The sequence below is a fragment of the Megascapheus bottae genome, chromosome X, assembly GCF_031878675.1.
Source record: "Megascapheus bottae isolate mThoBot1 chromosome X, mThoBot2.hap1, whole genome shotgun sequence".
NCBI classification, from domain to species: domain Eukaryota; kingdom Metazoa; phylum Chordata; class Mammalia; order Rodentia; family Geomyidae; genus Megascapheus; species Megascapheus bottae.
In genome coordinates this window covers 60,326,947-60,341,495 of record NC_143547.1, presented here as the reverse complement: position 1 = coordinate 60,341,495, position 14,549 = coordinate 60,326,947, and the positions used below count along the sequence as shown (strand labels likewise).

Sequence of the window (14,549 nt, the reverse complement as noted above, 5' to 3'; positions counted from 1 at the left end):
TCTCTAGACATAATGTTTTATTTCATAAATTAATGTTTCCATGACATACAAACCCTTAGCCTAATTGTGATTAAGTTCTAAATACTAAGTCCCAGTGATTGTAAATAGAGATTCCCTCCTTGAACACTTGTATGTTAAACTTGTCGTTTAAAATATGATGTAAAAATCAACGTTAATAAATTCTTTAAAAAAATAGTTGGAAAGAAAAAAAGAAAACTAATAACAACAGATGCTGGAGGTGATGTGGCCAGGAGGGATCACTACTACACTGTTGGTGGGAGTGCGAACTCGTTCAATCACTATGGAAAGCAGTATGGCAGTTCCTCAAAAGACTAAACATAGAGCTACCCTATGACCCAGCAATTCCACTATTTGGCATTTACCCAATTGTCCATAAACAAGGACATACTAAATCCAGTAGCACTAGTTCATTGCAGCACTAGTTACCATAGCAAAGATATGGAGCCAACCCAGATGCCCCTCAGTTGATGAGTGGATCAACAAGATGTGGTATTTGTACATAACGGAATTCTACGCGGTTGTCAAAAAGAATGACATTGCCCCATTTGTTAGGAAATGGAAAGACTTAGAAAAAAATCATATTAAGTGAAGTAATCCAGACTCAAAGGAACTTAGGCTCAATGGTTTCCCTCATTTGTCATAATCAGTAGAAACCTTGGGCTCTCCTAGAAGAGATTTGCAATAGAGCAAAACCTTGATACAAAAGGCCATTACTATATGGCCTTTTGATGCTAAATGAAAGGATCTCCAGGATATAGAAACAAAAGCCGTATAATGAGTGATTGTTGCCCTTAATGTACTATGCTATCTCTCATCTCTTTTGCTGTCCCTTTGTTATCTCATATTGTTACAATATTTCACCTTGTTATCTGATATATTTTATATATTTTTAATTGGTTATTTGAAATAGGAGAGGGAAGTGCGGAAATCAAGATATGCGGAGGGAGAAGGGAAGGGAAATGGGGACCAAGACATGAAAAAGGATATCAACATTTGTGAAGTAATGCACCTTATATCTGGTGAATATAATGTAACCCTTCTATTAATTACAATAAAACTATGAAAAAAGAAAACATTAAGAAAATAATTGGAATATAAAGTAGGCAAAGACAAAAATGGACATGTCTCAAAGAAAAGATTCAACTAGTTATCAGATATATAAAAAAGTGATAAATTTTAAACCATAAAGACAAAGCAAATTGAAAGCCATTATATATTATGTCACACTTGTAAAATGACTATCATGAAAAAAGGTGAATATTGGTTGGTAAGCAAATAAGACAATGTACCTCTTGTATACTGTTGCTGGGAATGTAAACAATTACAGATACGTCTGTAATTAGTATTTTGAATAAATAAAAATACTCCCATCTTCATTACATCATTATTCATGATAGGCAATGCATGGAAATCAATTTAAGTGTCCACAAACGCATGAGTAAATGAAGAATATTATATATATATATATGTAGTTGAATAGTATTCAGCTTAAAAATAAAGAAAATGTCACATGAGCTAACTTGGATGAGATAAGGTGAAGTAAGGCAAGAACAGGAAGACAGCTGATTTCACCTTTATGTGGAGTATAAGAGAAGCTCAGAAATAGCTAATTGGTGGACACTAGTGGATGAAGCACAAAAATAGAGGAGAAATTATTTCAGTTGGACAAGAAGAATAAAATTTAGTGGCTACACTTAATAACAATATGTTGCTACTAATATGTTCTATATTAAAAACTGCCAGAAGGATACATGTGCTCACCCTAAAATAAAATAAGGGAATGTATAGGATGCAAAACAACAAGAAAACTTTTTGATATGTGCATATATATGTATGTTAGTGTACATATATGTACTTGTCCATACATATATAGGCATATAGATGTGTCCGTGCAAGTATCCAATAAAGATATAAATTATATATGTGTATAGCTAAATAGGTATATATGCACATATATTTATAAATATATGAAATTATATGTATAATACATGCATATGCATATTTTTGTTTATGTGTATATAGGGAAATTAGTATATGCTTAGACATGTATAGGTAAATACAAGGTAATATGCTGTAAATATACACCATTATTCAAAAATTTAAATGTTCATCAAATATTCAATTAACTAAACTGATTTTGCTTATGTTTTATTGTTTTAATCGTAACTGCCCTTTTAATTTAATGGAGTTGAAGATATATGTCTAGAAAGATAATTTACAAACTTTTTTCGTGTATGCATGAGAGTACTAGGTCTTGAACTCAGGGTCTGAGGATTGTCACTGAGTTTTTTTTTCTAGTGTTCTACCATTTCAACCACAGTTCCCCTTTCCTTAATTAATTAGATATAAGAATTTCATGGACTTTCCCACTATGGCTGATTTTGAACCATGATCTTCAATTTTCATCCTCCTGAGTAGCTAGGATTACAGGTGTTGGTCATCTGAGCCTGGCCCGTAAAACAATTTTAATATATATATACATATGTATATAAGCATATATATGTCTATTTGTATGGTTCTGATCAAAGAAATGCATATCATTTTGAATATCACAGTGTAGAATTATAAACGCGATAGGTTGTTGCTAGTCCTTATTCAACCACAATTTACTTTCAGTTTAATAATACATTGTGTCTCCATTCCAGCAAAAATATTTCTAATAGATTCTAGACAAAGAAATTATTTGTGCTGCTAAATACTATTAATTATGGGCAGGAGTTTAGCCTAGTGCTAGAGTGCTTGACTAGCATGCATGAAGATACAGGGTTCAGTTCTTTTGTACCACTTATATAGAAAAAGCTGGAAGTGGTGCAGTGGCTCAGGTGGTAGAATGGTAGCCTTGAGAAAGCCCAAGGATAGTTCTCAGGCCCTGAGTTCAAACACTAGTACTGGCAAAAAAATATATTAAATACTATTCCTGAAGCTTTGATGTAGGGAGTTATAATATAAAATGGAACTTTTTTGTTCTTGTTTTGATTTGTTTTCTAGGGTTTTAGTTGCTGTCATTCTCCTGCCTCTCATACAATTGGGAGTAGACGTGAAAGATAAATGATCAAGATTGAGTTGCTGTAACAATTAGTATGTGTCTAGAATTCCCCTAGCAGAGGAGCACAATCACTCAAAAGTAACCTACATATGACCATATAAGATTAGCCTAAGCAAAGTGAACTCCAGGATTTATTCTGTGCTTGTTGTTTTTAACATACTATGTGAAGCTATTCTTTACTTGTTTGGCTTTTTTCTTTTCTTTTCCCCCCTTATGGTTTATTCCCTGTTGTTGTTATATTTGACTTTGGTGCCTAGTGTACTGTATATACATCCATTTGGTTGTTTGAATCAGGGAAAGGAAGGGGAAAATTTAGTTGATGTGACAAAAAACAAAGGGTGAACCAGTGTAACATCGATATTCACGGGACAATGTGCTGAAAACAAACTTTACAACTTGGGAGGAGGTGGGGGAGGAAGAGGGGGAGAAAAAAATGGGAAGAGGTAACAATGTTCAACAAGTAATATACCCACTATCTCACAAACGTAATGTTAACTCCTCTATACGTAACCCTCACAATTAAAAAAAAAGATTCAGTTACTATGACTATCCTAAATATGTTGGAAATGTGTTATTCCATTTGGTTCTTATGTTCTTCCAAATGCAGCAAATAAATGTATGCCTACCAATTAGCTCAGTAAAATCTGTAGAGGGTAAAACAGAATGAGTCAAAACATAGATCTACACATATTCATACAAATATATATATATATATATATGAACCATACAAGAACTTTCTCCATGTCACATGCAAAGCTATATGAAATTCAAGTTTAAAGCTTAAAAGTATGAAATTTCTAGAAAATAATCTTTATAGCTTTGATAGAACAAGGATTTTTTTATAGATAATACAAAGTTCACAATGCATAGAAAGAAAAGAAAATATTATGAACTTTATACAACTGTAAACTTCTGAATTTTGAAAATAATGAAAGGTAATATTAAGGAAATATAAAGAAAATCCAGACAGGAATGAAATATTTGCAGAAGATATGTTTGATAAAAGAATTATATCTGTGGTGTATGGAAAACTCTTAAATTTTAATAGGAAGATAAATATTCTTAAATGGCTAGTCTTCTCTGAAGAACATATAAAGATACTTGCATGGTAAATTATCAACACACAAAAATGATGATCAACCTAATTACTCATTAAAGAAATGCACATCAAAGCCTCAATGAGTTACTTGTGCAAGCATCTTCACTGCTTGTAAATTGAATAATCACATTGTGAAGCACTTAATTTCTTAGGCATTTAGCAATTCTATTTGTAGGTATTTTGTTCTAAAAAATAGAACATATGCCCATACAAAGACTTCTATACAAAGATGATAGCAACTTATTTTCACACTAACCTAAATCTCTGAAGGATGATCACTCAGCAACTAATAGGAATGAGAACTTCTTGATATACACAAGAACATAAATTAATCATAAAGAAGGCAGGAAAAAGTGAGTCATACTCCATGAGTACATTTACATAAAATTGTAGAACATGCTCCTTAATCTGTAAGAAAAAGAACTGGTGGGTGAGTACCAGGGTCCAAGGGTGGTATTTAAAATGACATAAGGAAACTTTGATATGATAAATATTTTGATTATCTACATTGTGATGATGCTTTTATAGATAGAAATTTTTATCAAAATTAATATCTTACATTATAGGTAGTTACGTATGTTATACTTTAACAAAAATATTTTCACATGAATTAATTGGTTTAGTTTAATAAAGTATGGATGTTTTGTGCCAAAATAATTTAAAAACAAATGAACTTTAATTCTTAGCTTCTTATGTATCTACAAAAGGAGATAATATTGCCATATTTTTTATTTGTATGTGTGTTTGTGTGTTAGGATAGGTAATGGAAGGGAATGTGCATGTATATGTATTAGGGAAGAGAGAAACAAATGTCAAAAAGTAATGCTTGCCTTGAGTATACTAATGGACTCTGTTAATCAACATCTCATGTAAAAGCCAACTCATTTAACCCATCTAAAATACAAACTAATGAAACAAAGTTGTGCAAGAGATTGCTGTATAAACCATATGACAAATAACCATAAAATCTATTCATATACACTTTAAAACATATGCTATAAATTATTAAAATTATCTTTTAAGAAGGGCTGGGATGTAGCTCAGTGGCAAAGCGCTTGCCTAGCGTGTGCAGTGTCCTGGGTTCAGTTCCCAGTACCAAAAAGAAAAGACAAAAAAATATATTTTAAGGAGAAATCAAATGAAATAATAAAAAATAGAAGCATAAGTCAGATTCTAATGGCTCCTGTCAGTAATCTGATCAATTCAGGGGGCTGAGATCTGTAGATCATGATTTGTAGCCCAGGGCAGAAAAGTCCATGCGACTACTCTAGTAATTTACCAGAAAAGCCAAAAGTAGACCTGTGGCTCAATTCATAGTGTGTTATCCCTGAGTAAAAGAAATTCAGGGACAGTGCCCAGGCCCCGAGTTCGAGCCCTAGGACTGGCACAAAAATAATCATATCATAAGAACCAATGTCAGTATATAGACAACAAAATCAGAATATTGTGAGTATCATACTCTCAGAGTCAGTCTCTCAACCACTGTCATAGTTCAAGCTGGGGAAAAAAATCTTCCCATTTGAAATTTAGTTTTGTATGAAATTTTTCTATGTTTATTGTCCATACATTCTCAATCGCAATGTGTGATTAAAAACTAATTTGTGAATGTGAATCTCTTCAGGGCACACTCTGGAATCCAAGAATCTGGAATCTGGGAAGTGATATTGCTGGCAGAGATGCTCACTACAAGTTTCCTTAATTTTTTTCTAATTTTTTAGTAACCTTCAAATTGATGTAGTTTCGGAAGGAGTCTACTTAATGGAAAAGTAAATTCTAATATTGCCACTGTCAAATCGTATAATTATGTAAGTTGCTTGAAAATGATGAAAATACTGTGCAGGCATGGCTGATATCATGATTAAATGTTCTAAAAATAAATAAATCCCCCCCAAAAAAACTGATTTGTGAAAAGAATTTTTTAAATCCAAACAGATGAATGAAAACTGCAAATGAATCAAAGTAGAAGATCTTTCTTTCTCTGTGTGTCTCTGTTTCTATTCCCACCCATTCCATTTCCTTCCTCTCTCTTTTTCTCCTCTTTTGTCTATTATGGCTGTATCGAAGACTGGGCTCTCAGATGCATTATCACTTGAGCCTCCGACACTTTTTTTCACTGATGGAGCTTCAGGTAGTATCTCCTTTTATGCCATGGTTAGGCTAGGCCGTATTCTTCCTATTTCCCCGCCCAAATCACTGGGTGTGACAGGTGCATACCATTTTTCAATATGCAGCCTCATGAACTTTTATGTCTATGTGAGTCCCCCGCCAAAAAAATCCCACAATTTCTGCCTCCCAAGCATTACATGCTTGAAGCACTGCACCAGACCTTGAACAGTACCTTGAAGAGTATTTTCTCTTCGAGGAATTCTAACTGCCTTAAAACCATACTCATTTTATCTTTTGGAAAAAAAGATTAATTTTTTCTTAACTCATCTGGCTACAAATTATAAATAGACAATTTTCAAATGGAAAACAAGCATAAAATGCAATCCTTCTGCTAATGTAAGAAATATTAAAACATAATATTAGGAAATTATTTGATAGATATTACATTGAAATATAAATAATTATATTGTTCATTCTTCATTATACTTTTCCCTTTCCCCTTCCCTTTTTCTCTATGTGCTCCTAAACAGTCCCACAGTTAAAATCAGGTTATATTGTGTCTCTGTGTATCTATGTTGTGTAGTATTTAAGGTCTAGATTCTGAAAATTAACTCAAACAATATTATTAGCTTTATGAGCTTGGCTTACTTCATATCTCCACTTCTATCCAGTCTTCTGTAAGTAACATAATCCATTTTTGTAGTTGAATTATATTTGTAGAAAATTACAATGTTTTCTGTAAATAAAATAATCCATTTTGGGGGTTGAATTATATTTGTAGAAAATTACAATGTTTTATATTATATATGATTATATGTATATATATAATATATAATGTTTTCTACAATTCAATGGTTGTTAGATACCAAGTTAATTCCAGAGTTTGGCTATTAGGTACAGAGATGAAATAAATATGACTATGCATGTTTTTCTTTTATGTTTATGTAGATTCTATGAGATATATGCCCAAGAATAGTATGGCCAGGTCATAACATAAATTAATTTTCCATTTTTTAAGAAACCTTTACACCAACTTCCATAGTGGCTTCACCAATTTAGATTCTCATCAACAGTATATCAGGGTTCCTTTCCTCACATCCTTGCTGTCCATTCACTCTCCCGTAGCCCTTTTCCTACTTCATTAAAAGTTTCAGCAAATTTTCTTGTTCTATGTACATACACGTATATAAACATTTCAAACATATTTACTCTAATTTACTTTCTCCATTAGCCTACTCATCTCTTGCTGTTGTTCATTCCCTTATCACATCACAGTCTGTTGTACTTTTCTGTTATTCACTTTCTCCCTATATTTTCAATGTACATTAATTGCACAAATTGATTTCACTATGATATATCATATGTGAACATTTTACAGTTCAGCCAGTACCCCTCCATTGATACCCTTACCCATCCCCCCACTGCTTTCTCTGAGTTTCTTTATGTCCTCTTAATGTATAGACACAATGGATTTCAATGTAATTCTGGATACCTTCCATACAAGTAAGGAAATATCACGATGAGATTTTACTTGCACTAATATACATGGTTGTAAAAAATCTTTAAAAATGATAAAAAGTGATTAGTGTTTCTTGGATTACTTTAAATTACTCCCTTATATTATATACATATATTGTTTGAGTATATATATACATATATATATGTATATATACACACACATATATATATATGTTTTTTTCAGTCTCAGGGCCTGTATATTAATCCTAGAATATTCTATTCAAGGTTGCCATTATACAATTTGAGCCACATCTCGTTTTCTAGCTTTTTAATGGCTAATTGGAGAGAAGACTCTCATGGACTTTGCTGCCTGGGCTAACTTCAAACCTTGATGTTTAAATCTCAACCTCCTAAGTAGTTAGGATTACAGATGCGAGCTACCTGCAATCATTTTCTTTTAAAGAAATAAAAGATCCTTTTAATATTGCTTTGTTATTGAGGTTAATTTGAGCCCCATGGGGAATTTGATGTCAGCCTCATCTACATAGCAAGATCTTGACTTACAAAAAATACAGAAAAAAGAAAGAGAAACAAAGGCAAACAAATCCCCTCAAGAAGAAGAAAAAAGGAAACAAAAAACTGCTTTATTAGCTATTTGCAGAAAACTATAGGCGATAGATCAGATGAAATCCTCAACTCAGTTACGATGATAAAAAGAGGCATTTCAATATATATATAAAAGTTATCACATAGATAGTTTTCAAAGACTTAGCTGGCTAATAAAATACATTTTTAGAAGTCTAACATTAAGAATATAGTTCTTGCCTAGCATATACAAGGATCTGGATCCCATATCTACTACCACAAAACAAACAAATCTAGATACCTAATTCATTGATAATTCAAAAATAGTAATTTCTAGTAATACAAAGATGAACCTGAAAATGTAATAAAATACTATAAATTACTATAAAATATAAAAACATTTGTTTAAAATGTCTGTCATTTTATCTGGAACCAAAAAGTTGTATGATAATATTTATAGCCCCATTACATTGATTTTATTTAGGATACACTTCTATTAAAATTATGCAATGAATGGATTCGCATCTAGCAAGTTTGTATTTATTTTTTTAAAACCATTAATTTTTTCCCAGTCCTGGGCCTTGAACTCAGGGCCTTCAGATTTCTCAAGGCTAGTGCTCTAACATTTGAGTCACACCACCACTTCGGGCTTTTTCTGTGTATGTGGTACCAAGGAACTGAACCCAGGTTTTCATGAATGCTGGGCAAGAACTCTACCACTAGGCCACACTCCTGGTCCCTAGCAAGTTTTATTTACCATTTTTTTTGCTTCCATTACCAATGTGCCTGGCACATGAGAGGAGAAGTATATATTAATTTATTGAATGAATAAATGATTATTGGTGTTTTGAAATTGGTGCTAAAGTTTATGGAGATGGTAAAATAATACAGAGATCACATGAATCCAGCACTCTCATTCACAGGAATATATGCTGTACCCATTTTCTCAAGTACATGATCTATTTTCAAGGGAAAACTTTACTTAGAACAAGGAAAGTGTATGCATGCAAGGAGAGAGTTACTGTGGAATATGATTACATAAGTTTAAGTAAATATTTTCAAAGAATATGTATCTGCTTAAACATGATAATTTTCCATTAAAATAGTAATAATGAATTTAAATCATCTATTTTAACATGTTATATATAACAATACATTATCACATATATTATATATACTTATATGTAAAAGTGTTTTCTAAGTAAGCAAGTATGTATATATATAATATATATGTGTATATATATTATATCTATAATATATATATATATACATATACACACAAGGAACTTTCTGGTAGGAAATGCACCAAACTGCAAACAATGTTTTCTTATCATTTACTTGTTAACTTTGTATATTTTATCACTAAATATTCTATATTGAAACTTATCTTCATAGTTTTCATATATATTGACAATTGCAGATAATCAATAAAAGTAAATTCACTTAAAATTAGTAAATCACGTCCTAACTTTTAAAAGTATTTGGTTAAATAGCAAAGCAGACATTCTAAAATCAAAGCAGTACAGTGTTAATATTAAAACATTTTAAACTATTAATATATCATATTTTATATTTTGATATGCTATTTATATTTAATGACTAGTTTTAGCCATTGAATGTGGTTAGGATATTTTTTCAAAATTAGAAAACCAAATCTCCTCTGTGGATTTTCTACTTATATCTATAAAAATATGAAGATAACCAATTGAACCTCTAAAAGGCTATATAGTCTGTGAATTTATATTCAAATAAAATGGGCAATTCTTGTGATTCAGAAAAATGTTCTAAATATGTTCCTTACCTTTCAATGAAAAGTAAACACTGGTCTTTTGGATTGTACCAAGGGAGTTGGTCTGTAGCAGAAAAGAATCCTGTAAATAAAAATAACAAATACCTGTTTTAAAAGTTCCTTTTGCAAAAGTGTTTTTTTACATATTTCTGGATTTGTAAATCATTCTTTAATATGGATAAAAATTATATTAGAAGGAAATTATTGGCAGATGACATCATATATGCTAACAGTTTCATTAGCACAAATTCCCCCTCCCATCCTGCTGTTCGTGGAATTGAAACCTGCTGTACAAAAGTCTAAAACATACCGTCTGCTTTTTAATAATACTATCTAACATTTGAATAGCCTTTTATTTTGGCTAAAAGCTATTACAAGCATTAAGAAGGACTACGTGGCAATTTACCAGCATGGTTGGAGTACATTATATGCTAGCTGAAAACGAGAAATATAATTTAAAAAATGGTGTAACGGACTCACGGCAACATGGGTTCGCAAACCAGGCTTGCCAAACATCACAGACAGCACTTATTAAAAGGGCTACGTGGAATGCAACATGCCTGCTGTCTAGCCCCTCCTCCTCTGTCAATAAAATATTCCCCCTTTTTTTCCAGTTTAAAAACACATGCTCATAGAATATTTAAAGAAAATCGCTTTTTTAAAATCATCCATAGTTACACTATACAGTGACGACATTTGCAACATTTTCATCCATTTTTTTCATAACATTTTTGTCAAGAGGCCCGTGAGCAATCAAACGGGAATTCAGAAAAGGTACATATGAAACGGAGGACTTTCCTCATCTTCCCCTTTTAGGAACTATCGCTGGCATTTTTACCTCGAGTCTACTTTTTTTTTCTTTGAATTATAAAACTGTATAGAATGATGAAGGGGGTGGGTGAACCATCTTCCAGGGGTGTGTGCCTCAGACACTACAGAGCATCTGGGAAGGTGGGAGGAGTCGAGCACTTTGTGTTTAGCCATTTGTTGGGTGCAGGCTTTGTCAATCAAAGATTGCTCAGCAAATGAGGAACGAACTAAAGGCACACTGGGAACGAAATTACCGGGAGTTCTGACTGCAAGGGGAGGGGGACTCGCGATCTAAAGCGAGAAGAGATCTCGGGGTCTCATACTGCGCCATTCCACTGCGGAACATCTCGGTCTGCGTCACCTGCAGCCGGCAGAGGCCTTGCTGCCGCGGCTGTGGTCCAGGCCTTCAGCGCTGCTGTCACCTTCAGCGCCGCAGCCACCTTCAGCGCCATTGCTGCAGCCCCAATCCACCCTTGGCTGCCGCTGCCGCCGCTGCTGTCTCCTCACCGCCTCTGCACCCCGGGCCTCCGCTGCCACCATCTAAGCATCCGTGAGTCATTTTCGGCCCATCTCCGGGCGCGCGGTCTCTGCGGTTGTCACCGCCTTAGGAGGTTTGTGGGTTTGCAGCATGGCAGACCCTGATTTTAAAATGGTCACGGAACCTGCAGGCCAGGGGGTTGCTGAAGAAGAGATGGCTAGCTCTACTAGTGATTCTGGGGAAGAATCTGACAGCAGTAGCATTAGCAGCAGCACTAGCTGCAGCAGCACCACTAGCAGCAGCAGCAGTAGCAGCAGCCACAGCCGCCTGTACAGTAAGAGGAGGGTACCTGAGCCTTCCAGCGGAGCACGCCGGGCTCCTTCAGTTGTAATTGTCGCTGATAGAATGCCGCAAGCTGTCAGAAATCGGGTGCAGGCTCTCAGAAATATCCAAGATGAATGTGACAAGGTAGACACCCTGTTTTTAAAGGCAATTCATGATCTTGAAAGGAAGTATGCTGAACTCAATAAGCCTCTGTATGATAGGCGATTTCAAATAATCAACGCAGAATATGAGCCTACAGAGAAAGAATGTGAATGGAATTCAGAGGATGAGGAGTTTAGTAGTGATGAGGAGATGCAGGATGACACCCCTAGTGAAATGCCTCCCTTGGAGGGGGAGGAGGAAGAAGACACCCCCAAAGATAGTGCTGAGGTGAAGAATGAAGAAAAAGAGGCTCCTAAAGAAATTCCTGATTCACAGGCTGAAAAAAAAGATGTTCCTAAAGATATTGCTGAGGCAAAGGGTGATGAAAAGGAATTTCCTAAAGAAATTGCTGAGGTAAAACCTGAAGAAAAGGAACTTGCTGAAGAAATTCTAGACTTAGTAGCTGATGATAAGGAAGTTCCTAAAGACACTAGAGAGGAAAATGCTGAAGAGAAAGCTCATTCCTCTGATTGTATGGAAGTAGCTCCAGAAAAACAAGAAGAAAAGGAGGAGGAAGAAGGAGGAGAGGAGGAGGAAGAGGAGGAAGAGGAGGAGGAGGAAGAGGAGGAGAAGGAAGAAGAAGAGGAAGAGGAAGAGGAAGAAGAAGAAGAAGAAGAAGAAGAAGAAGAAGAAGAAGAAAATGAGGTGGAAAAGAAGGATGAGAAGGAAAAAGAGGAGGAGGAGGAAGAGAAGGAGGAGGTAGTGGTCCCTGAAGAAGCCCCCCAGTCTAAGGCAGAAAATAAAGAACAGCCTAAAGCAACTGAGTCTAAGACCAGGGCTACAAGGAGACCAGCTTATAAAAGTGTTCCTGACACAAGGCCTAAAGAAAGAGTGAATCTTAAAAGAGCTCGAGAGGTAAAACCTAAAAAGGAAGAGCCCAAAGGCATTCCTAATTATTGGCTGACTGTTTTAAAAAATGTTGAGAAACTTGGGCCTATGATCCAGAAGTATGACGAGCCCATTTTGAAGTTCTTGGCAGATGTTAGCCTGAAGTTCTCCAGACCTGGCCAGCCTATTAGTTACACCTTTGAATTTCATTTTCTACCCAATCCCTACTTCAGAAACGAGCTTCTAATAAAGACATATATAATAAAGTCAAAACCAGATCACAATGATCCTTTCTTCTCTTGGGGATGGGAAATTGAAGATTGCAAAGGTTGCAAAATTGATTGGAGAAAAGGTAAAGATGTGACTGTAACAACCACCCACAGTCGCACAACTGCTACTGGAGAAATTGAATTCCTGCCAAGAGTGGTTCCTAATGCATCGTTCTTCAATTTCTTTAGTCCTCCTGAGATTCCTCAGATTGGAAAGCTGGAACCACGTGAAGATGCTATCCTAGATGAGGACTTTGAAATTGGTCAAATTTTGCATGATAATGTCATCTTAAAGTCAATCTATTATTTTACAGGAGAAGTCAAGTGCTCCTACTATCGAGATGGCAGAGATTATGGAAACAGAAAATATCGGAAATAAAAGAGGCCAGCTGAAAGGTTTTTCAAAAAATCTTACCAAATTGAAGCAAGCAGAAGTGAAGAAAGTTGATATAGACTTAGTGGATAAAATCCTGCCCTATTATTTGAACATTATCAGTCCTTATAGTCTAGTGTTGTGTTTTCTTGCTGGCCCAGTTTTTTGAAAAGTTCTAAAAAGTGTATGTCTTAAAGTATCAGTTTAGTCTAACTAGCTTGTTCTGCTGTGATATTCTTTAAAATGTTAGTATTGTTAATTATGTGTAGCATGTTTTTTGGTGCTAAAAAGTAATTTTTGTGAAGTCTTTTGGTCCTGTTCCTATTAAATTGTAGCTGTATAAACTGTTAGAAAAGTAATTGCTTGAAAAAAATACAAAGTTCCTTGTTTCTTTTTTTCCAGCCCAGAAGACTAATGGTTTAAGTCTGCTTGCACTAGCTGTGCCTTCATTAATTTGCTATAGAAGTGTAGTGCTATATTAACTAGGACAGTGCATTGTGAGTTTTGACTGCTTCAAAAATTGCATTTGTTTCAGAATATCTGTAAAGACCATGTTTGATTTCTGTGAATTTGTTTATATGACATTGTGATCTGTAAATTTTATCATCGTGAAGCTGATACATTGATATTTGCCTCTGAGGTGTTAAGATGATAGCATTTTAAAAAATGTTGACTATAGTGTATTGTATAATTGAAAACTAAAGAAACCACCTTTCTTGTAATATGTTTTACTTTCCCGTTCACTGACAGTGATCATATCATTTGATACTTCTTCATGTTCTTTTTCTGCAACTTAAATGTCAAATAAAGCGTGTCATGCTATAAACATCTAGCATGTTCTCTCAAGTATGAAAAATATAGTGCTTATCAGTAAAAAGTAATGAATACTAAGGAAAAGTAAAATTTTAAGAAATATCACTATTATTAACATTTTTTATATTTCTCAGGTGTTCTTTTGGAAGATACTGAAGAAGAATGGGACAAGAGTGGGAGGACAAGTGAGGAGGAAGAAAATGGAAGTTTAGGAGGGAGGGGAAGAGGATTAAAAGAAGAAAATGAGAAGAGTGTGAATGCATGCAAAGGGAAACCCAGTGGAGGATGGTGGGGATTAAAAGCAATGGAAGGGACAAGGATCCTGAGGATGGGAAGGATAAATCAGTAGGAGGATCTCACCTGCAAAAGCTCTTTTTTATAGCATGTT

At 34.5% G+C, this 14,549-nt stretch overlaps 2 protein-coding genes across 2 annotated transcripts in view; one reads left to right on the top strand and one right to left on the bottom strand.

The window, feature by feature from the left end:
- The window catches only part of LOC150041162 (protein FAM133A-like), a 28,551-nt gene extending 17,538 nt beyond the window's left edge, over window positions 1–11,013 (bottom strand). Inside the window, exons 1-2 of the mRNA XM_090326074.1 lie at window positions 10,943–11,013; window positions 10,117–10,186 (exon numbers count right to left, since the gene is read on the bottom strand). The gene's annotated coding sequence lies outside the window, so the exon portion shown is untranslated. The remainder of the gene's footprint in view (window positions 1–10,116; window positions 10,187–10,942) is intronic.
- A 148-nt stretch (window positions 11,014–11,161) lies between these two features.
- On the top strand, window positions 11,162–14,174 carry Nap1l3 (nucleosome assembly protein 1 like 3). The gene has a single exon (XM_090326274.1). It carries the CDS (start codon window positions 11,543–11,545, stop codon window positions 13,352–13,354), a length of 1,812 nt encoding a protein of 603 aa, XP_090182400.1. The 5' UTR covers window positions 11,162–11,542; the 3' UTR covers window positions 13,355–14,174.
- The last annotated feature ends 375 nt before the right edge of the window (window positions 14,175–14,549 follow it).

Coding starts and splice junctions, on each gene's coding strand:
- Nap1l3 (XM_090326274.1), top strand. CDS start 11,543: ATGGCAGACCCTGATTTTAAAATGGTCACGGAACCTGCAGGCCAGGGG.